Source organism: Cuculus canorus, chromosome 7, assembly GCF_017976375.1.
Source record: "Cuculus canorus isolate bCucCan1 chromosome 7, bCucCan1.pri, whole genome shotgun sequence".
Lineage (NCBI taxonomy): Eukaryota > Metazoa > Chordata > Aves > Cuculiformes > Cuculidae > Cuculus > Cuculus canorus.
In genome coordinates this window covers 21474972-21496662 of record NC_071407.1, presented here as the reverse complement: position 1 = coordinate 21496662, position 21691 = coordinate 21474972, and the positions used below count along the sequence as shown (strand labels likewise).

At 43.8% G+C, this 21691-nt stretch overlaps 1 protein-coding gene across 3 annotated transcripts in view; it reads right to left on the bottom strand.

The window, feature by feature from the left end:
- ZSWIM8 (zinc finger SWIM-type containing 8) overlaps positions 1 to 14674 on the bottom strand; it is a 56387-nt gene extending 41713 nt beyond the window's left edge. Inside the window, exon 1 of one of the 3 annotated variants that reach the window (XM_054070881.1) lies at positions 13744 to 14674. In XM_054070881.1, the coding sequence (XP_053926856.1) occupies positions 13744 to 13921 (178 nt within the window). In that variant the 5' untranslated portion in view covers positions 13922 to 14674. The remainder of the gene's footprint in view (positions 1 to 13743) is intronic. The other 2 variants (XM_054070879.1, XM_009570733.2) reach the window with 2 other exon arrangements.
- Positions 14675 to 21691: the final 7017 nt, after the last annotated feature.

The window sequence follows — 21691 nt, the reverse complement described above, 5'->3', positions numbered from 1 at the left end:
GTTTGTCATGGGCACACACATACGCACATCACCAATTGTTCCAGCACTACTGGAGCTGATGGGTGCTCTGACGGCAGCCCAGCAGACACGTCAATTCAGTCTTCAGGCTGTTCAGTACTTTTCTGCTTCAAATACAATAAAAAAGAAGAAACCAAACTGGCAAGCCATGGGGTGATACAACTCAATAGGACGGGGAAGGTAAACTTTTGATTGCCTGTACAGTAGCCACAAGTGACAAAAATCACCCACAAGGTTCTTATCAAATCTCAAACTTTACTCAAAATTTAGCAGAATTACAAACAATGGGACGTTAGCAAAAGTTATTTTTAGAGATGACAATAGCTTAGCAAAGAGACTTACATTTTTACAGATAATTCCACCCTTGTGCCAAGAGTTGGGGTAGATTTGAAGATAAGAAAAAGAGAAAAGAAAAAAGATCAGAAGAGGGAATAGAGGGGATAGAACAAAGTAATAACGACCACCCTCAGATCCACCAAAGCGATTGTCTGTCTTGGCTCACAATCTTCTAGGCAGTAGCAGTGGGCGCGCTCATGTGATCCCTTGGGCACAGTTATGTAGAGACGACAATCCAGCCCCCATTAGCATGTATTTCTGTACTAGGCATAGAGAGGAGGAGTCTTTGTGCGCTTGTGCAGTATCTTCTCTAGAAGGTTCTGGAAATGGGTCTGGGGGTTTATAGGAGCTGCTGGCAGTCTGAAAGACCCTTGCTGGAATAACCGCTGGGTGAAACTTCCCAGCACACAGATGCAGTTCAGGATGCTCTCTCCTTTCCCACTCAGAGTTTAGCAGTTGCTCCTCAGCCACAAACCTTTCCTTACCCGACTGCACCCTCCTGTAACCGTGTACTCTGCCACCAGCCACCAGCATGCAACAGTTCACTTTCAAGACAAGTGTTTAAGGCATTTTAAAACAAATTATTAGAGACAATTAAAGAAATCTGCTCTTACAGGTGAGGAGCCCAAGACTGAATCAAGACCCCTTGGCATCAGACCCTGATTACTGAACAGACACAAGGACAGCCAGCCCTGGCCTAGCTTGAGCACCTGCAGAAAGAAGCATCCAAAATCTAAAGACACAGCACAATATCTAAGTACTGATCCCAGCTGGCTTCAATAAGCGCTCCTCTGCAGATAAATATTCCAGGCCATCTCATACTGAGAGGAAAACACCCCCAACATTCCCTGTAGAAACCAAGCAAACCACAGTATTGCTAAGAAGTAGGAGTTTATTTTCCTTCTACAGATAGAGGAAACTGATGCGAAGTTCCATGTTCCTGGCTCTTCAACTGTTCCAGCAGGGTCAATCCTAAGAAAACAAGCAACTCCTTTACACTGGAACACTCACTGTACCAAGTCAGAATGAATTTCCATCTACTTGTGCTCAGATATTGATCATTTCAAACTAACCTCCTTCAAAACCACCTCAGCATTCACAAAAACAGCTGCCACAAAAGTGGACACCAGCAGCCTGTGGTGGAAATCATCTGTGCAGGTTTCTCACATGCTGTGATGGACCAAGAAGGTCAGACAAGAACAAGGATCAAGTGATGGAGAAAGGATGCTGCTGATGCTGCTGCTGCTTGATTATTAAACATCTTGCTCCGAGACAATGACTTGAGGGCTCCTGTGGTTTTGGTTTTTCTCAACTTTTTTGTATTTTTAAAACACCTAGATCCTCATAAAAGGCTCTCAAGTGCAATTAAACTGAAAGAGAACAGCACGGACAGGCACTGTGGGGCAATCACCAGGTATTATGGGCAATTAGCTACAGCAAAAATTCTACATATAAAGGTTTCTCCACCACAGAAGAATGAAATATACATACACACACACAATTTTTCATTTTAAACCTGAGAACTAGCAATCAACAAACCAGCAAAATGTTCCAGAGAACAAACCAGAATTCAGTTAGAGTCACTCCTACATCAATTTGCCCACAGGATAAACAAACAAAAAAGATCTGTCAAGGTTACTTGGTTTTACCTTCCTGTCCATGTAATTCACCTGTTAAATTTGCACACTACCCTTCTCGCTGCCCATCAATAGCACTGAACACTCCGGAAGGAAATTTGTGAACTAAACAGGTTTTTGTAAATGCACGAAGAGCTCTGCTTGTTTGTTATTTTCTTCTTCCTTCTCCACCACTGCCACTCCTCCCACAAGGTTACTAACAGCATTAAAATCCTAATGGGATCTGTGCTTACAAGATTGTCTCACACTTCTTATTTCCCTATCTTGAGCTACGCAGCTCTGTCTGCATCCCATAACCAATGCGCAGTAAGGAAATTCCACTGGGAACAATGTCACAGGGCAGTAAATGCCAAGATACATCAGCATATGCTGAAAGGTAGAAGAAGAGGGGGAAGCTGCATAAGCCTTAAGCTACAGACTGACATTTTTATGTACAAAACAGTTGAGAAGACAAACAAGCAACAGAACTTTTTCATTAGCGTTTACTGGATGAGGCTGATGAGAGTCACAGCCAAAACCCATTAACAATACAAATCCCAGATGGGCAGATCATGGGCCAGAACTGGAAACCTCACGCTTAAATGACATGCTGCAGCAATTATCACTTCACAGATTCCTTTACAATTCCTTTTTTTTAATTGAATGCAAAAGGATTCATTTTATCCCAAGGGGGTCCAATTCACCTCAAAGTCTCCGCCATCCACAGCAAAAGCTGTGGCACAGAGTCAAATCTCTGCTCATTTTAATTTCTGACAATTGCTTAATGCTACATCACAAACAGCTCATACAGGTAAGGCAAAATGTTCTATGCTTCAAGCTCTTTTTGTTGCTATATTTACATTTCCCTTCTAAACAGAGCAGTACCTTATTTGGCTGATAGCATAAATATATCCTTGAACCACCACTTCAGTCATTAAGACATTTTAGAAAGCAAGAATTAGTTTCTTCTATAAGGCAAACCTTAAAATACACCAAAAGATCAAAAAAAATCCCAATATTCATGCTTTATTTTGCACACCAGCCCTGTAGACTGGCAGAACACAATACTAAATCACGCTGTGGATTTGGAGTGGGTGAGTGGGATTTTATTTCAAGTGTCAGTAATTTCAAACCCAGTAAAAGGCTTGTGGTTCACCTTCTGGCGATCTGAGCTATTAAATAAAACATTTCTGACAAACTCATTTCATGATGGTTTTCTACACTCACTCTCTGCATGTGTACAGTTAAAAAAACACAAAACACAAAAAACCAGCTGATTTAACTTCGCTTTCCTATGGAGAAATGGCTCATCCTCATGCTAACATCCAGCACAGACCCTGCCTCCCTAAACAGTTTTTGTTGGAGAATCTGAGCACCTAACAAAGGAGGGTTCCCACACACTCAGCTCAGCTCCGGCTGTTACAATATTAGGCCAAGTTAATAACATAAAGATGAGAGACTTTTTATTTTTAAAGTTAGATCTTTTAAACCATAAAGCACTTGAGTATTGTGCCAACTCCTGGTGACACCTCCACAGGACTGCGAGGTACAAAAAGCCCTACAAAACGCATACTGGTGAGGCTGGAGAGCACTAATCAAGTTGCAGAAGTACAACACAGCAAATGCATGATGTGTCTGTGAGGTCCAAGAGTCCTAACCCACTAATAAATCAGGAAGAGCACACCAAAACTCCCACAGCTATTTCCCAACTTTCCCTGCAGTAATTCATCACTTTTTCCTGTCAGCAAAACCCTTCCACAAGCAGCAGAACCTTCTGCTGCCATATGGGGTGGCCATGATCTAATTTCAGAAAGGCTTTCTCGGAGATGCTCTGGTTCCCAGTGCCTCCCTTGGAAAGCTAAAATGATGCTGAGACAAGCAAGCAGACACCGATGAAGCGTAGGGGCTCTCACGTCACTCTGCGTGGCACACATGCTAACACACGCAGAATCTACTTTCCCTGAATTTGTAGAGGTTTGTGGGAAATGGTTCCTTCTTCTTTCCACGGTCTCTCCAAATCAGCCAAATTAGAGCTCCCAGGCCAATGCCACACAAGTGAGAATCTGAGACATGTGGGGAGCGAGTCTAACAACCTCTGGCTGCCAGATCAACGACTGGAATCCCCTTGTCAGCCAATCCAAATACAATTTGGTTTGGAAACCGCCAGAAAATTACTCAGAAACATCCTTTCAGCCCACAAACTATCAGTGTCTACAATAATCTTACTGCAGCAACAGCCAGCAGGGAAACCACTACTCTTAATCCATAGGGAGAAATCCCAGTTTAACCAAGTAATTTTGTACTGGCATTGCTGGGGACATCTGGGGTGCTTCCTAATGCTAAGCAGGCCCATGCCAGAGGAACAAGCCTGATGCTTTCTGCTACAGGGCTTCTTAGAAAATGACAGAAGGAACAGCTTCTCAAGGCAAGCGGCTACGACATGAACACATGCAGATGCAGGCAAGCTTCCCAATCCACCTTCTTGAAGCAGTTGCTTGCTTCCACCCTTCCCAACTTAATCTGCAGTCCCCTGTGTAAGCAAGAAAGCTTTTGGAGGCAAAACATTTGAAGGAATCCTCTCCTCAGAGCAGCAGGACATGACAATGAGAAAAACAACCACCCCTGTTGTGTTCCTTGTTTCATCATTGGTAAACATGACTCAAGAGCTCCAATAAGCCCAAGAAGCTCTGATTGCACAGTGGGTTATCCGCTCAACAATCACCCTCATAGCTCCTCCTGCAACGAGTAGTCACAAGGAGAGCTGCACTGCCGAAAACTTTTTCTTCACTCCAAAGTCAGCTGGCTGAAGAACTGATTTCCCTTCTGTCCTTACAAACTTGTCTTCCTTCTGTCCTTAGAGAACCACAGCTACAACACTCCTACTATCTTTGAAACCAAATCTATAGAAAAAAAACCCACGTGAATCAAGTTTTCACAACCGCAGGACAAGGCAGAGGTGGAAAGCTGCAAGTTTTATTTGATAAACAAAAAGATGTTTGATGGGGGAGGAGAGGGGAAAAAAAGATGAAACCAATATCCATTATTTGGTTTCATGACTCCAGGGCAGAAACACCAGCACATTCCTCCACCACTAAACTCAAATTCCTAAGATGCTGTTCATCTCAGTTCTGCCTTCCAGTTCACATAAGCTTTTGTTGCAAACACGTAAAACATACCCACAGAAAACCTCTGCTCTGATCCAGCGTCAGGACCTCTGCAAGCACAAGTCACATCCAGATCAGAAAAGAAAGGTGTGTTCTGCAATTACCTCTATCGCTTCTCCTATGCAATAACTGTATAAGCCTTCTGCACTGGGCTGTACTGATGGAACAGGAGTGTTCAATGTGTTGATGCCTTATGCCAGAGGAGATCTATTTGTCTCTTCGTAAGCTCTGCATCTCAAGAGCAAAATGTCGCTAAGCTCTTTCCTTAGCTCTCACCCGCTCTGACATGACTGAGATCCCAAACTGTAATATCAGCATCAGGCATACACACACAGCACCAGCAATGCAGCATTCACAACCTGACGGCCTCCTCTGGCAACTTAGAAAATTCCTAATCCAAACACTTTTCTATTTCCCTGCCTGAAAAAGGAATTAATTTCAAAAAAAAGAGCAGCCTGGCAAGCACGTGACAGCTGTTAGAAACCATAAAATGAACAGCAGGTTTGTGTAAAGCAAGACAGACAGCGCTACAAAACACTGTGCTCATGCCAGTGTTGGCCAGGGTTTCGTGGCAAACTGGGCAGCTTGTGCTCAGAACAACTCCACCGCTGATGAAGCGGATCAGCTCCAGGCCAGTCGTTGCCCCTGCACTGCTCCTCCTCGCTCTCACCCATGAGGAACGTATACTGCATAGCCAGATTGTGCATTCCGAGCACAGACATCAAACAGTGCCCACTTCTCGGAAGGAAGGCTCAGTGCTACCAGTTATTCCTCCTTTGGCCCCACACAAGGTATTTCAAAAGCTCAGAATTCACAAACAAAACAAGCTACAAAGACCAACGGAGACCAGATGTTTTTCTAAATGATGACAACATAAACGCAAATAAAGAAGTCAGCCTGCATGACAGCTAAGCATCAATCTCTGTCAAGAAGTATTGATACGTTTTCAAATGCTGAAGTCATACAAAACACCATGCAACCCGTGCTACTGAATATGCTGCTCACTAGCATTAGTACCTATCCTTAAGTGTTACATGTAAAATTAATCTCTAACCAGCCTTTTTCCCATGCCCAAATCCCACAGCAGCATCGCTTGGCCTCCAAGCAATTGCGCTAGCAAGCACCAAGGAGCTGCATTACTGAGCACATCAGAATGAGATCAGGGCAATGTTGTTGCAGCTGATGGGAAAGTCATTGTCTGAAGAGAACAGATCAAGGATGAGGCATTCTCAACTCTATGGTTTAAAATCCCAATTAATTAAACATATCTTAGGAAACAAGAGAAGATACTACCTCTTAATATCACCAACAAGAAACCACTAGAGGCTTAAAAATCTGCTTCATAGACAAGTTAGAAGTTAAAAATCCAAATGCTTTGAAAAAAAATCTTATCTGACTCCTGTTTTTATCTCCTTTGGTTTTGCAACCCCACACTCATTGCTTGAGACAACACAGCCTCAAAGGAGATAACAGAAATGGGGGATATGGTATTTTGAAATCAGAACTAGCACTTTAAATATTTGGTATATTACGCATCACTGCTTTTTAATCGTCAAAAAAAAAATTCTAGGCCTAATGCTTTAGCTGGTTGATACAAATCTGCTTCCAATTTTGTGTTTGGAGGACTTCGCAGGGTATCACAAAGCAGGAGAAGGGAGGACAGATTTATACCAATAAGGTGCATTAAAATAATGTTGAAAAAATAACCTCTAGACATTACACTATTTTAAATTACTCCTAACTGCTTTACAGTCTTAGAATTAGATACGTGACAGGAAAAAGTTGCTGGTCTAGAAAGAGCAATGAAATCTTAAAGACATCCTGGCACCTTAAGAACTAAAGAATAAAGTGGGTTTGACTCTTTGGAAATGTTACTTAAAGATATAAAACAAAAAAAAACAAAACCCAAATTAATTATTGATATTCTAAATAGCCAAACATTTACTCCACAGAGTTCATTAAAGAATGTAAAACATCTTTTGAAGCTATGCATTCCTTTGTTCCTCTGGAACAAAGTACCGTGTAATAACTGGGACACTGGACAATTAAGAGGAGGTGGTCTCAGCTCCCGGTTTTGTAACCAGCATGGCATGCTGTTCAAATCACCAATGTCCATTTCTGGTCCCTCAAAGGCTTCTGGGGGAGGAGGAGGAGTTTTTTGCTTGTTTATTAAATCACGCTTAATAGATACTCTTCAAACACACAGATTGTGCCACTAGGACAAGAAGTGACACCAAACCAGAGCAAGAGGAGCACAGAACTGACAACAGCCCACTGCAATTCATGATGCTATGAGGACACCTCCACTGACTGAATGAGCATGCCTGGATTTTCTGAAGCTTCCCATCACTTTCTGAACTAAGCAACTTACGAAACAACCTCTAATGGTCAAGTGAAGAGTCACAAAGATACACCCATATTGCAGGATATGAGCAAACAGCAGACCCAGAAAATGCAAGTACTAAAACCGAGTAATCTGCCTAGAAAGGAAGACTCATTGTGAGAGTACCTAAGCTGTAATTTTAAATGCTCCAGGGTTTTCCTGAGGGCAGGAATTACATCTTCTCCTACAGAGAAGATTTTGTAATCTATTCGAGTCCCTTTTGCTCCTGGCCCTTATCAGCACCACTCCAGAAGCTGCAGGAACCTTTTTTAAGTTTCACTCCCCAGTGTGTCGCTGATGGGTGACCCGAAGTACAGAGGGGCACAATGCAAAGCACAAGATGCTCTCTGGTGGCAGGAAGACAAACAGAATTTGTCTCCTGCTTACTCTTTCTGCCTACAGCACAGGATCACATAGATACCCAAACACATTAATTAAACAAAGAAATTGACTTTTGGTGCTAGCACTGAAGAAAAGGGACATAAACAATAGTTTTGGGTATGAAATAAAAACTCTGTCAAGCATTAAAGGAAAAGGCTGTTTTAGCAATGTTATGCTGAGTAAAATGCTCAGTGATCGGAAGACACATGCATTTAATTGTAGAATTATATTTGCCCAGCTAATGACATACTTGAAACCTGAAGTGTAGCTTGAGAAAAATCCTGATATGTTTTGTCCTCATTTTGTTTTTACCTTAGGACAGATCTAGTTACCTACAGATAATAAATAAAAATAAAGCCCACTTCAGCAATGCAGAACAGGTCAAAGGGAAAAGGGGAGGTATGGGAGGGAACAACATGGCATACAGACAGCCTGAAATTCCAATACAGCTTCTGTGATCTCTGGTCATTCGGCAACGCAGGGACCTCCTCAAGGTGAAAGGAAGGAAAGCACAAACACAAAAAGAAACATCCGTGGAAACCAGGAAAAAAGACGAGACAGGAGAAAATGAGGCATTTCCCAGTAGAATAAATAGACATTAAAACAGTGAAAGAATAGGCAAGACTTCTTGTAAGGGGAGAAGTTTATCTACAGGAAGGGGCCAGAAGCCCATACAGAGTTAAACCTTGATGGATCATTCAAAATTTCTGCAGTAAAAAAGCATCTTTTCCAGAGAGCTCCTCCATGTGGTTTCTGGAGAGAGGGCTAAACACATTCAGTTATCTCAAAGACACAGGAAAATGCAAATGAAGTGACAAATGTGTGAGAGTCATTCAACTTGTCACCCTTCCAACAGACAGCAGTGTTATTGTGTTGTGACCACCTTTTTGTTCAGTAGAAACTTCTATACAGCTTCCGAAACCCACATCCTGGCTCTGAAGCAGTGCCATTAGCGACGCCAGTCAGTCTTGGCAAATGGCTGTCTCTAGAGCTGCTCTGTGGTGTCTTCAGCTTCAATGAATCCATGTCCCTTTCACACCTTGTGTTACAACCCAGTGAGTCCCCTCCTCAACTCGAACTTTTGATTTTGCTATACAGCCAGTCAACATGACCATCCACCATGGAACAGACTACATAGCTAGGTGAAATTAATTTGCTAGGCTGAGAAAATATAGAGAAACCTATTTTCTTGCCAGCAACTAAGCCTTCACTTTCACATCGTATTTACTCTTTGGACACCTAATCTCTGCTTATTTCATGAGAATCTGTGATATCTTCTCATCAACATTTATATTTCTAAAATTCTGTTGCTTCTATAAAGAAACTCATTAAGGACCTACATTGTACTTTTGCTGAACAGTCATCCTTTTTAGTTTTCAATGTTATTAGTGAACTTGGATATATTGTAACATATATATTTACGCTAGAACAGCTTTGTCATTTGTCATGCGTTGTACTATACCAAAAAACACAATTGAGATGTGCTACACCAGTACCTCAGAGAAGCACAAGGTAATTACACCATCACAAAACAAAAGAGCAGTGAATCACAGAACCTTCTTTTCCAACCCCAAGGAGCAGATGCACTTCAGATGACACCAACTTTCTTCTTGGAAAATAGCAAGAGTCTGAAGAGCACGGTATGGATTTGAAAGGGACTATGTTTCTCCCTCTGTTTTCTGCAATTACTGCTGAGCAAGGATTAACTTCAATTTACTAAACAGTTACTGGCAATCTTGAGGAAGAAGTGCTGCTCTGCAAGCCACTTATTCATGTCCGTATAAATGAATGAAAACCAGTTGCTGTCATTTCACCATTGTGGACGTTGCCCAGACTTTGATCAGGCTGTCTGTGAACTGATGATCCCCGTACCTCAGGCTCTGTCTATTCCCTGCCAAGGATTCCCTCTCCACAGCTTCTGTCTTTGAGGCACTGTGCCCAGAACCTCATGTTGTAGGCACTCCTCACAGTTCAGAAGAACCTAAACTGTCTGGGGCCTGATAACAAGAATGTTGTCCAAGGGATAGATGCCTGCATCAGTTCTTTGTTCAGTCTGAGGGGTTTTGCAATGCGGTCTGCAATGATTCAACCTCACAGCAAAGGAAAGAAAACAAATCAAGCTTTCTCACTGTCTGCCTATTGAAAGTCATTTCAACACAACTCATCAGCACACTTCCAGCAGAAGCCAATGTGAATGAAAAAATACAAACTGAGCAAACATATTGTGAACACAATATTTAGCAACCCCACAGTATTTGTGGCAACTTCTTAAGTGTCTGGTAAACATTTACACTTCAGAAGCTGTGACACAGAAAGGACTAAGGGTGGGAGCTCAGAAACTTCCGAGAAGAAACCAAGCCACAGCACATTTGGAGAGATACTGAGTGTGCTTAAACACGTACCCCCAAGGCCTCCGACACAAAAATCTGAGAGAACTGATAATAAAACATTGCAGAAATACAGGACTTACTTTAATTACCAATGAAAAATACAACTGTTTAAAAAGTGAGAAAGGAAATGACATAATAATGGCTCTTCTAATGGTTTCTGGGAAAGAAAAGCCTGTCCAGAAAAGTGGGGAAAAGGCAAGCAGGTGCATTCATTGGTAGAAGGTAACAGACTGGCAGAACACACTTTGATGAAAAAGAGTTGGAGCCACAGAGCAACCTGGGGAACCAGATGGTCCTGAACATACTGCAAGGACATTGTTAACCTACGTGTCCATTCATCTTCAATCCAGCACCAGATCCCCCATCTGCCCAACACTTCTGACCAGTGAAAGACACAGGCAATGGGCAAACATCAGTTACACATATCACTGCAGTCCAAATGAAACAAAGGGGGGTAAAATCAAGCAGCCAAAGCAGTCTAAAGGAGCATGAGTCAGTTTTAAAATAAACATTCAAAACTATTAAAGGACTCTTGGTATTACCCAAATTGACATGCTTTGCTGAAATGTCCTCTGGAATTTCAGTACAGGTCAGTCAGTAGAGACGCAGTTTCAAAATCAGAGGGCATCCCTCAAGTGGACACTATGCACTCCTCCCTCACATCAGCAATCCTACATTTAAAGGGAAAACTCCTTCTATAAAATAAAAAACTATAAAAGGACTTTACCACAGTGAAAACTAAAGGAGAGAAAAATCAACCAGTGACATCCAGTCTGATGTAACTGCCAAGATATCAGGTTTTATATGGAATTCAGTTCCAAGGATCATATCAGAGAAACTCAGACATTCTTCTTCACCTTACCCCACCTTTCTAGCAAGCCGATGGAGTGACTGACAAACAAGTGAACAACTTCACCTTTGGGTGACACTCTGCAGTGAATGCTGTGTGCATTTGCGACACACTACCCCAAGCCTGACTGCTAGACTTACAGTGAGCACAATCCTAAGTAGGAAACAGAAGGTCGCAAAGAATACAAAAGCCATAGCTGGTACATGTAGATGCTCGTTCAAGAAAGGCAGTCCCTGGCCAACAGAACTTCCATCAGTCTCAGGGGGTTCTCTCTGAACTCGGAACTAATGAAGAACTGGATGGTCACAAGGACAAACTGAAAACAACTGCAAAAGCTAGAAATCCTTTTTATTACATAATTGGTCTGGCTGATTCTAAATCAAAACACAGGCTGAGCTCCAAACAGGAGGAAAATGCTAACAAAACATAGTTCCTCTTGCTTTTCCTTAGCATTTAACACTGAGAACTCAGTGTCTGATCTCATTTTCTGTTTGCGTGGGCAACTACATCACAGGCCACTGCAAAACAGTAAACTGGAAATAAAACCACACAGCTCAGTTTGGAGCGATCACAGTTTAGAAGACTGACTACAACTGACAATCTCAAGATCCAGCAAGTTTTCACTAGAAACTCCTTTTTCTGACTACAAAACCACAAAGTATCAAAACTAAATGGGTACAGAAGTTCTGAAACCAAGGAGACCTCAGATGGTGAGGAATCCCTCATCAGACCAGACTCACTGGCAACACGCTGTGTACAATAAAGCACCCACAAGTGTTCCATGTTGGTAATATTTACCCACTCTACAAAGTCACATATAATTTAGGCAGCAAATCCACGCATGCTTCTCAAAATAACTCTGAGCAAGGCCTGGGAATTGCTAGCAAAGATGCCTTTAAGGCCAGCAACAGTATCCTTTCAAAATACCTGTACTGTTAAAGTAAAACTTTTGTACAAAGGAATTAAGCCTCTACTGACAAAACCTAACAAACATGAACCAAGTCCAAGTGACACGACTCTTGCCTACACAGGCCTGTAGAACCTGGAGCAGCAGCATCTCAATGTGGTGTAACTAATTACAATAATCACAACAGTAATGTCAGCTACTGCGTTTCTCCTGTTGGCAAAGAGACTGAGGACTGCAAATACACACAATCACCTGAAGTGATTTCTCAATTTAATGCAACAAGTGGATGACAGCAGAGAAAGCAATTTCTGCTTGCTTGTAATTCAGTTAAGAGAGCTCAAAGAACCAGGCCAAGACCCAGATCCCACACTGAACCAGTAGAGAACAGTTGGCTAAAAGCATCCCAAAGCTGAACACAAACAACCATCTTTTCAAGACCCAAAGATCTATACAAACCAGTTCCATGATTTCCATCTTACCCTCAGCTCTAACCATGACCAGCAAAGAGATGCAGCTGGATTAATATCTGGGACTAGAGTCAGATCTCAAATTTATTAAAAATTTAAAATTGAGCTGCTCTGAAAAGCCTACAGTTAACACAAAATGTATTTTCTAGTCCTAATCAAGTAACAAGTGGATGTTTTGCCATAGCATTAATGTGGTCAGATTGCAGCACAATTCAATATAAACTGCACTCGTACATGCAAGGCCATAGTTAAGCAGAGAATGAAGTTTTGCAGTTCCAGGCAGGAGATGTTAACTGAGGCAGCTGATGGCCACAGAGGTCAGCAGTAACAGGAAAAGTACTAACACTGGACTGAAAGGAAAGAAAGGAGATAAAAGGAAGAGCAGAGAGGGCTTGTGTAATTTCTGTTAACTGAAGGCCTGGCTCTGTGTGGTGCAAACACCACCTGAGTTCCAGAGTCAAGATAGGTTAGGATAAAAGAGAAATCATGTTTCACTTAAAAAAAAAAAAAACCAACCAAAAAAAAAAAAACAAAAAAAAACCCAACAAGCAAAGAGTTAGTAGCTATAGGTAATTTTAAATATTTTTACATTGTTAATGTCATCTATTTTCCTGTCTGCTATTAAAAAGAAATTACTAACAAATGAAAGGAAACACAACTTTTGAAACAGTCACATTGTAGTTTGTTGACTTCTTTTAGCAGTCTTAAAGTCCTCTTGCTCCAGTACTGGAGAGGAAAGTTTGCTAGTTTACTAGAAAAAAAAATTACAGAAAAAGACAAGGAGGACAGACTGCTCTGTACAAGGCTGGTTCACGTGCCTCTACATGAGGAGTTTCATAGCAGTTAAAAAAACTTCACCAAATCGTAGTGTATTTCAGTCCATGCAAGTAGGAACCTATGTACAGTTATTCACAAGAGAGGCTGCAGTTTGTTTACAGAAAACCGTGTTCAGACTTCCAAGAGCAAGCCCACAAAATCTGCTCAGAAAAGCACCACTGTGATACTACAGAGCGCGTGCAGGTGGGAGCTTCCTAAAAGGACAGCTTTGTCTTAAGGTCCCCAGTAAATCTTCAGTTTCAATCTTTGGTCAAAAAAGATCTTGACAATGACCGCATCTCTGCCTCCTCTCTGCACCTCTGACGCTCCTCCTGCAGAGCTCCTCGCCCACCAAACCCCTCGTCCCACACTGTCCACAGCCCAACGAGCAATGCAGCGCAGCCAGTGACCTCACCTTTCATTTTGACAGTGGGGGAATTGGGTCCAGCCGATTGCTTCCTCCATCCTCTCCAGTTCTGGCAAAGGCTCTCGGCCTCGGAGATGAAGGAACAAAGAGAGTCTTCCTCAAAGCGGTCCGAGTCTTCAAACGAAAACCTCTCCCCGTCCTCCCACTCTGCGAACATGAGTTCCATCACACCCGACAGGCGACACGGGGGAAGAAGAAAGACAGAAACAGCGCTGATCGCTTTAACAGGTGGATGGACTGGAGGGCTGCTGTGGTGTTTAAAACCTCAGTTTTGATTCAATCCCCATTTTAAGGAAACGGGAAAAGGGAAGCCAGTGTTCTTTGATGGGGGAGAAGCAGGAAATCACCCCAACGGAAGGGGAGCTCGTAAAAATACCGGGGAAAAACACAAAACAGCGGAGTTTCTTTATGAAGTTAAAAGCGGCGATGCCGAGGCTGCGCTGGCCGGTCGCGGGGAGCCGCCTCCGGGGGTCCCAGCGTTCCCGGCGCTGGAGATGAGGAACGGGGCCGGTTCTCCTGTGCAAGGGTGCCCCGAGGGGAGCTGTATCCCTGCGGGGCCGGGCTCCCTGGGCTTGTGCTTGGCTCTCACTCCCAGTGCGGGAACCGGACGGGACGGGCAGGAAGGAGGGGGAGCACGGGAGAACGGGACAACTTCCCTCCCGCTCACGGGAGCTCAAAGACACCCCTGCGGGCGGCGTGAGCTCCCGGCGTCCCTGTCCCCGTCGGGCAGCGGCTCCGGCCTCATGAGGGGTGCGAGCTGGGTGGGTGGGGGGGCAGCCGCTCGCCGCCGCCGCCGCTCCCGTCGCGGCCGAACACCTGCCGCTCTACGTGCCCATGGCCAGCGGCCCCCCCCGCGCCCGGCCCGGCCCCGGTTCGCTGTCTGGCGGCGGCGGAATCTCTGCCCGGCGCGGGCACCAAGATGGCTCCACGCTTCCCAGCTTCACCCGCGACACCCCCGCCGCCAGCTGAGCCCCGCTTCCGCCGCCGCACTTCCGGCTTCCGGTCATGGTCGCGGAACGGGGAAGACGCGAGCCCAGCCCGGCCCTTCCGGGTCAGTGAGCGGGGCGGCGGGCGCTGCAGCGCGGGTTGGCTTCGGAGAGGGCTGGAGCCAAACGAGAGGGTGCCTGGTGCACCGGCACGCACCGCTCCAGGGCGAGGGGGAGCACGGGTTGTGCCAAAATGCGGGGTGTTACCCTCAAAACAGAATCATCGGATGCTTCCGATACCGAAAATGCCGGCAAATCTACCCTCCGAGACTCGTTCTGGAGTTTTAGGAAGCAAGCATCTCCTGTTAGGCCTGGTCAACGCGGGGCAGCGATCTCCATCGATCGCGTGCAGCCAGGCAAGAGCTGGGATGGAGTGGATTCTCCGCTCACACACGTGTATAAATTCTCCCAGAAATCTTTTGCGTATTCTGTTACTTTCCAAGGACTCATTTTAACGTCATTATGAACTTTAAAACAGCCAAATCTCTTGCTAATTTGGAGCTTTGGCTCCAGCTCTGACCTTGCACTGGAGATGGGGAAAGACAGCAAACAGGTGATCATAGAAACAGGCGCTCAGCACAGATCACGTTGAACACAGGACGTTATCATCACTAAAGAACAAGCAGCGTCTGGAAAAACACTGTTTGAAAGAAAATATGCCATCAGAGAGACATTGTGCCACACTCAAAAAATACAATTACTGAGATGAAACTTACTTCTGCTTAAAAAAAAAATCCACTTTTTGTAATAGTAACTACTTCTTGCATCAGTTCCTCTCCCCAAACTCCCTAAAACTGCAATTTTTACCTCAAATCTTCTCAAATTTCCCCACTCAAAAAATGCGATTTTTTTAATCTCAAATCTTTTCACTATGTCCCCAAAACTGTGATTTTTTTTCCCCTCAAATCCGTCACAAGTGTCACAAAAAGCACAACGTCTACTTCAAATCTTCTCAAAATTCCCCTCTCAAGCCCCCCAGAAATGCGATTCTACTACAAATCCCTCCAACTCCCCAAAACTGCAACTTTGACTACAAATCTCTTCAGAGCCCTCCCCAAAGTACCCCAAACCACAACTTTATAACGCAAACCCCCTCCCCAAACTCCCTGAAAATGCAATTTTTACCTCAATTCTTCTCAAATCTCTCCTAAAGCTCCACAAAAATCTGGGGTTTTATAGCCTGAATCCCTTCACAAACTCCCCAGAAATGTGATTTTTTACCTCAATTCATACAATGATAGAATCGCTAGGTTGGAAAAGACCTTTGATATCAAGTCCAACCATACCTGTCCACTACTAAATCATATCCTTAATTTAGCCGTCCTTTAAATTCCTCCAGGGATGGTGACTCAACCACCTCCCTGGGCACCTTCTGCTAGTGCTTGATAGCCCTTTCAGTAAAGAAATTTTTTCCTAATGTCCAATCTGAACCTCCCCTGGCACAACTTGAGGCCATTCACTCTTGTCCTGCTGCCTGTTACTTGGGAGAAGAGACCAACACCCATCTCTCTACAACCTGCTTTCAGGCAGTTGTAGACAGTGACAACGTCTCCCCTCAGCCTCCTCTTCTCAAGGCTAAACAACCCCCCTGTTCCCTCAGCCATTCCTCATAAGATTTGTTCTCCAGCCCCTTCACCAGTTTTGTTGCTCTTCTCTGGACACACTACGGGACCTCAATGTCCTTTTTGTAGTGAGGGTCCCAAAACTGAACTTTTTTTGTTTTTTTTTTAACCCTAAATCCCTCACTAACTCCCCAGAAATTATAGTTTTACATCAAATCCCCTCTCTACGGCCCAAAACTGCAGCTTTCACCACAAATCCCAGAGCCTTCACCAAAAACATGACTTTTACCTGAAATCTTCAAATATTTCCTAGAATCATAGAGTGGCTTGGGGTGAAAGGAGCTTTAAAGCCCATGCAGTTCCTCCCCTTGCCATGGGCAGGGACATCTCCCACCACAACTGTTCTGGGCAACCTGGGCCAGCGCCTCCCCATCCTGACAGGAATACATTTCTTCCTAGGATCTCATCTCAATCTCCCAAAATCCTCTTCAAACTCCTCAAAAAAGTGACTTTCACCTCAAATTCCCTCACTAACACACCAAAACTGTGACTTTTTACCTCAAATCCCCTCACAAACTCCACTAAAATGTAACTTTTACCTCAAATATTCACAAAATTCCCCTCACAAACTCCCCAGAAATGCAATTCTACCTCAAATCCCACAAACTTCCTAAAACCACTTTTTAACTCAAATCCTCCCCCAAATTCCCTCCAAAATACAATTTTTTACACAAATCTTCTCCAATTTCCCCTCACCTCCCCAAAAGTACATTTTTACCCCAAATCCCCTCGTGAAACTCCCCAAAAATTATATTTTTACCTCCAATCCTCTCCCCAACTCCCTAAACCTGCAACTTCCACCACAAATCTCCTCACAGCCCTCCCTAAACTCCCCCAAAATGCAACCTTTACCTCAAATCTTCTTAAATTTCACAGAATCATAGAATGGTTTGGGCTGGAAGAGACCTCAAAGCCCATCCAGTTCCACCCCCTGCCATGGGCAGGGACACCACCCACTGGATCGGGGTGCTCAAAGCCTCATCCAACCTGGCCTTGAACACCGCCAGGGATGGGGCAGCCATAGCTTCCCTGGGCAACCTGGGACAGCACCTCCCTACCCTCATCATGAAGAATTTCTTCCTAATATCTAATCTAACTCGTCACCCTTTCAATTTAAAGCCATTCGCCCTCAACCTACCCCTGCACTCCGTGATGAAGAGCTCCTCCCCAGCTTTCCTGCAGCCCCTTTCAGTGCTGGGAGGCTGTTGAAGAAGGCTGCAGACTCAGGTGTGTTGTTCCCTGGCCAATGTGAGGGAGTGCAGGTGTGATTGCTCACTTCTCCTTGGCCTCTGGGCTATGGATTGGAAAAGCACAGGAGTCCATACACACTCATCCGTTTGTTTTTCCAGCTAATATTGCATGAGACAAGCAATGTATTCCCTTGTGGATCTCCACTAGACAAAAGCTGTATTCACTGCTGAGGAGACCGTGAAAAATAGTATCTGACAATTCCAGCAGTCATCTGCTAGGAGTAAAGGAATTCAATGAGAAATCCTGCAGAGATTACAAGGCTGCCAGTGAAATGGTTTTTCCCTCACAGGGATGCACCTCGGGTTTTTTTCCATTTCTCTTTTATTTCAGAGGGAGGAAATTACTGTTCAGAATTCCTCTGTCTCCGTCATGCACAGTTCTCAGAATGCAACATTTCATATGAGACGATCACTCACATCTACCCTGAAGCAGAATTGCAGCTTTTACGTTTGTTTCCTGTCTTAAGCTCTTACTGGGGATTGAAAATCAAAGTGAGCCTGTGCTACACACCAGAAGGATCTGCCTTTCACTGGTGAGTTGTCATGCTCTACGAGGCATATCCAGCATGGGTTTATTTCTGATCACGTGAAAGGCGATACACGTCCTTGATTCTAACACAGGCTCAATAACAAAATAAAGCACTTGACAGAGACTTTATCCCTGCTCATGCAGTGGGACCCAGCTGTTCAGCTCCATTCTGACTTGGCAAAGATATCATTGTCTCTTCACATAGGATAACGCACTCAGAAATGACATGCAAACACAATTTTTTTGAAGCACACATATGGCTTTGTGTCTCAGTAACACATTGGATGTGCAGAATAGTTTCTTGCACTCTGACCCTCTGACACTGTAGCAAAACTGCAGACAGTTCTTGTGTCTTAAGTTCCTCCCAGAAGCTCCCTGTTTCGTGATATACTGGTCACTATAACTAACGGGTATTAAACATCTCCAGAGACATTACAGCCAGCTCCCATTGTTATTTATTTTGAACAACTGGGCCTGTAGAACAGATGAAGCACCACTGTTTCACGCAAGAGGAGGAACAGCACAGAGCTCGTGTCCCCTTGCTCTGCTTCTGACTAGACCAGGGCTGTGCGAAATGCACTCAGCTTTTCCAGCCTCTGCATACTGGGAGGCTGAAAGCAAAGCTGCCCTGAGGAATCAGAAGTTCTTGAAAACGAATTTCCTCCATCTGGATTGAGCACTTTCCAATCTTTGGCTAATTCATTCCACAGGAGACTTGGAACTGATGGTGTCCGAGGTTCTCTCTTTGGAATCTTACAGAATATGAACATCTGCCTGCTCTTAAAGCCTTAACAAAAAAATGCATTCACTGTTTGTGTGATAAGTGACAGGAACATAGATAGATACATGGAAAATGGAGCCAGTAGGGGAAGAATTTGCAAGAGCTGTTAAAATTAATGTTATAAAGCAGCAGACGACAATCGTGGCCAAGACCTCATGTACGAACATAACTGCTACTCTTAAGAAAGCATAAGATGCCAGTTATAGATAACAATGCCTGCATGGATTACTGAGCATATTTTGCCTGATGTCTTGTATTTCACAGGTTACAAGAATATTTTCCTCTTCAGTTCACAGTAACCTGCAGGAGCATTTGTTTTCTTTTTCACACTTCGTTCTTTCTTCTGCCATTACCAATGCTGACAGCCTGTCAGGCTCCAATATGCACTGTAAGTTCACAGATTAATTAAACTAATAGCATCAAAGTAAATGGAACTGGAAAGTGATGACTCCATTTCTCAGAGTGGTGTTGCCTATGAGTTTTTTAGATAACACGCATCTTTAAATAGAAGTGCAACTTTATAATAGAGTTCAATGATAATGTCACACTATTACTTACTGCAGGGAGTAAGTATATGAGGGAAAGTTGGGTTGTATGTCTCTATAGCTAAAGAATTATTGTACTTACAGCCAAAGGATTATATGTGCACATCCATTCTCTGTGTCACTTAGCTAGGATTTTAAAGTTCCATAGTGCTTATCCCATCTGGATGCCCAGTATCAGTTCACTCTGGAGTTCAATCCAAGGATTCACAAAGCAGACTCTCAAACTCTTACTCTCAGCTGTGTCTATGTTCAGCTCTCCTCTCTCTATAGGTGACCAGCCCTTGGCAAGGACTGAAAGCTCGTTGTTTTAGGAGCTGACTCAACGGCCACTAGCTTTTTTAGGCAGATCTTTGTTTTCAGCTATATGCCTGTAAAATGCTGTGACAAAGCCCTGCAAAACTTACTCTCAAAAAACTTTAATGCATTTCCAAAGGTAATTTCCAACATTTTCTAGAGGGAAAAGTGGATTTGTGTAGTTCTATCATCACATTTAGTGTCAAATCTAGCAATCTATATTTATTTACGATAGTTAAATATACTAGTAGGAATTTAGTGAGTAGTGGCACAATCTTTCTTGTTTCTTGAAGCAATTTGTCTGTGGATGATCCTGCCCCAGCTAAACAGAGGCACCTGCTTCAAACAGTGTATTCCCCCCACAGTGTCAGCAATAAAGTCACATCAGTTTGAGCAAGTAATTAAACCCATGTAACTGCAAAGACAAACCTTGCAGGATGATAGAGATTTCTCAAGACTTAATCAACCTAGCTATGGTTTAAATGTTTGGGGAGTTAAGACGGTTTCTGTTGAGGCAGTTGTACTGAATCACAGAATCTACTTATTTTGCTTAGAAATGGTAAGCCTGAGCCAAAGGCACTTTCCTCCAGTGTGCTTGGTTACTGGGTCTAGACAACTACTGTGTTCAGTAGACTGAGTGTTACACTTGTCCTCTCTTAACAGGTCTTCATCCCCACAGTCAGAGGCTGTAATCCTGCTTTATCTCCAGCAAGCCTGTACACGCAAGCAGGTAGTAGGAAAGAGCGAGGAAGGAACTAACCTTTGGAAACATATTTTCTTCTGTTCATGCAGTTCAGTTTGAAGCAGAGCTGATTAGTTAAACTGTAAAGAAGAGGGATTTGTTGTTGTGTGAAGGGGGGTTGTTCTGCTTTAGAGAAGAAAGTAATAGAGAAGTATAAACTTTTGAAGTGGTTTCAGCCAAGTTGTCCAGTGATATTGCCACAGTAAATCTTCCCCATGGCCCCTGTCCTCACAGCAAGGAGGGCCTGCTGTACAGGCTGGCATATTGGGCAAATGTGACAGCAAATCAATCCATAGCCTCCTCTCCTGGAAACCTTTGACAGGTTCCTGCTGCTGGCTCTGAGCTGCAGGGCTGGCACAAGCTGGGAATCTAAACGGGCCCAGCAGGATTAACTTGCTGCAATTTTAATTCCTGCCTATTTGGTTCTTCTGTTGGGCAGCACCTGAAAGTGAGCCCAGCACTGAGTTACACCCATTTCCAGCTCAGCCCTCTGAGGCCCAGCTGCCCTCTTGTCTGTATAATGGGCAGCACAGGTATAAACAGAGGAGAGACAAAGCCTTTTGCTTAGCTGATATCACAGCAGCAGAGCTTCAGATCTTCTTTTTGGTAATGCTGATTCAAAGCAGTTGTTTCATCCTTTCAAGAGACAGGCTAGTTTTGAAAGCTTGTGCACAGAAAGGTGCCTTTTCTTTAGAGTAGGATTTGAAAAGCAGGGAGGGGAAGATCAAGTGGCACACTGGGGTTTCACCAATCTGTTTGAATTTGTCTGTCCTACTCCTGTCCTCCATCAGCAAGTCTAAGGGATTTTCTAAGCATAAATTACTCCAGCTGGATAATCCATGTACTTAAAGATCCACTCTGCTGGCTCTAGTTCCTCTTTTCCCTCTTGCACATAAACATAATTCCATAGAAACCTCCCACCAATTCTAGGTACCCATCTAGACCTGCCAGTTTAAGAAGCACAGCACCCAGCCCAGCAACTCCAGGCTGGCTGAGCAGTGTGCTGCCTGCCTCCACTAGAAAGAGCAAATGGTGCCCAAGTAAGAATTTATTTAATGTCAGTGGTGATACCTGAATGCCCGCCTTCCCCTTTCCTGATGACGGTGGTAGCTATGCTGGCTAGAAAAATGCATGCAGTGAAACCGGCTTTCCTCCTCATTCATATTGAAGTTTCACAATCCAAAGTT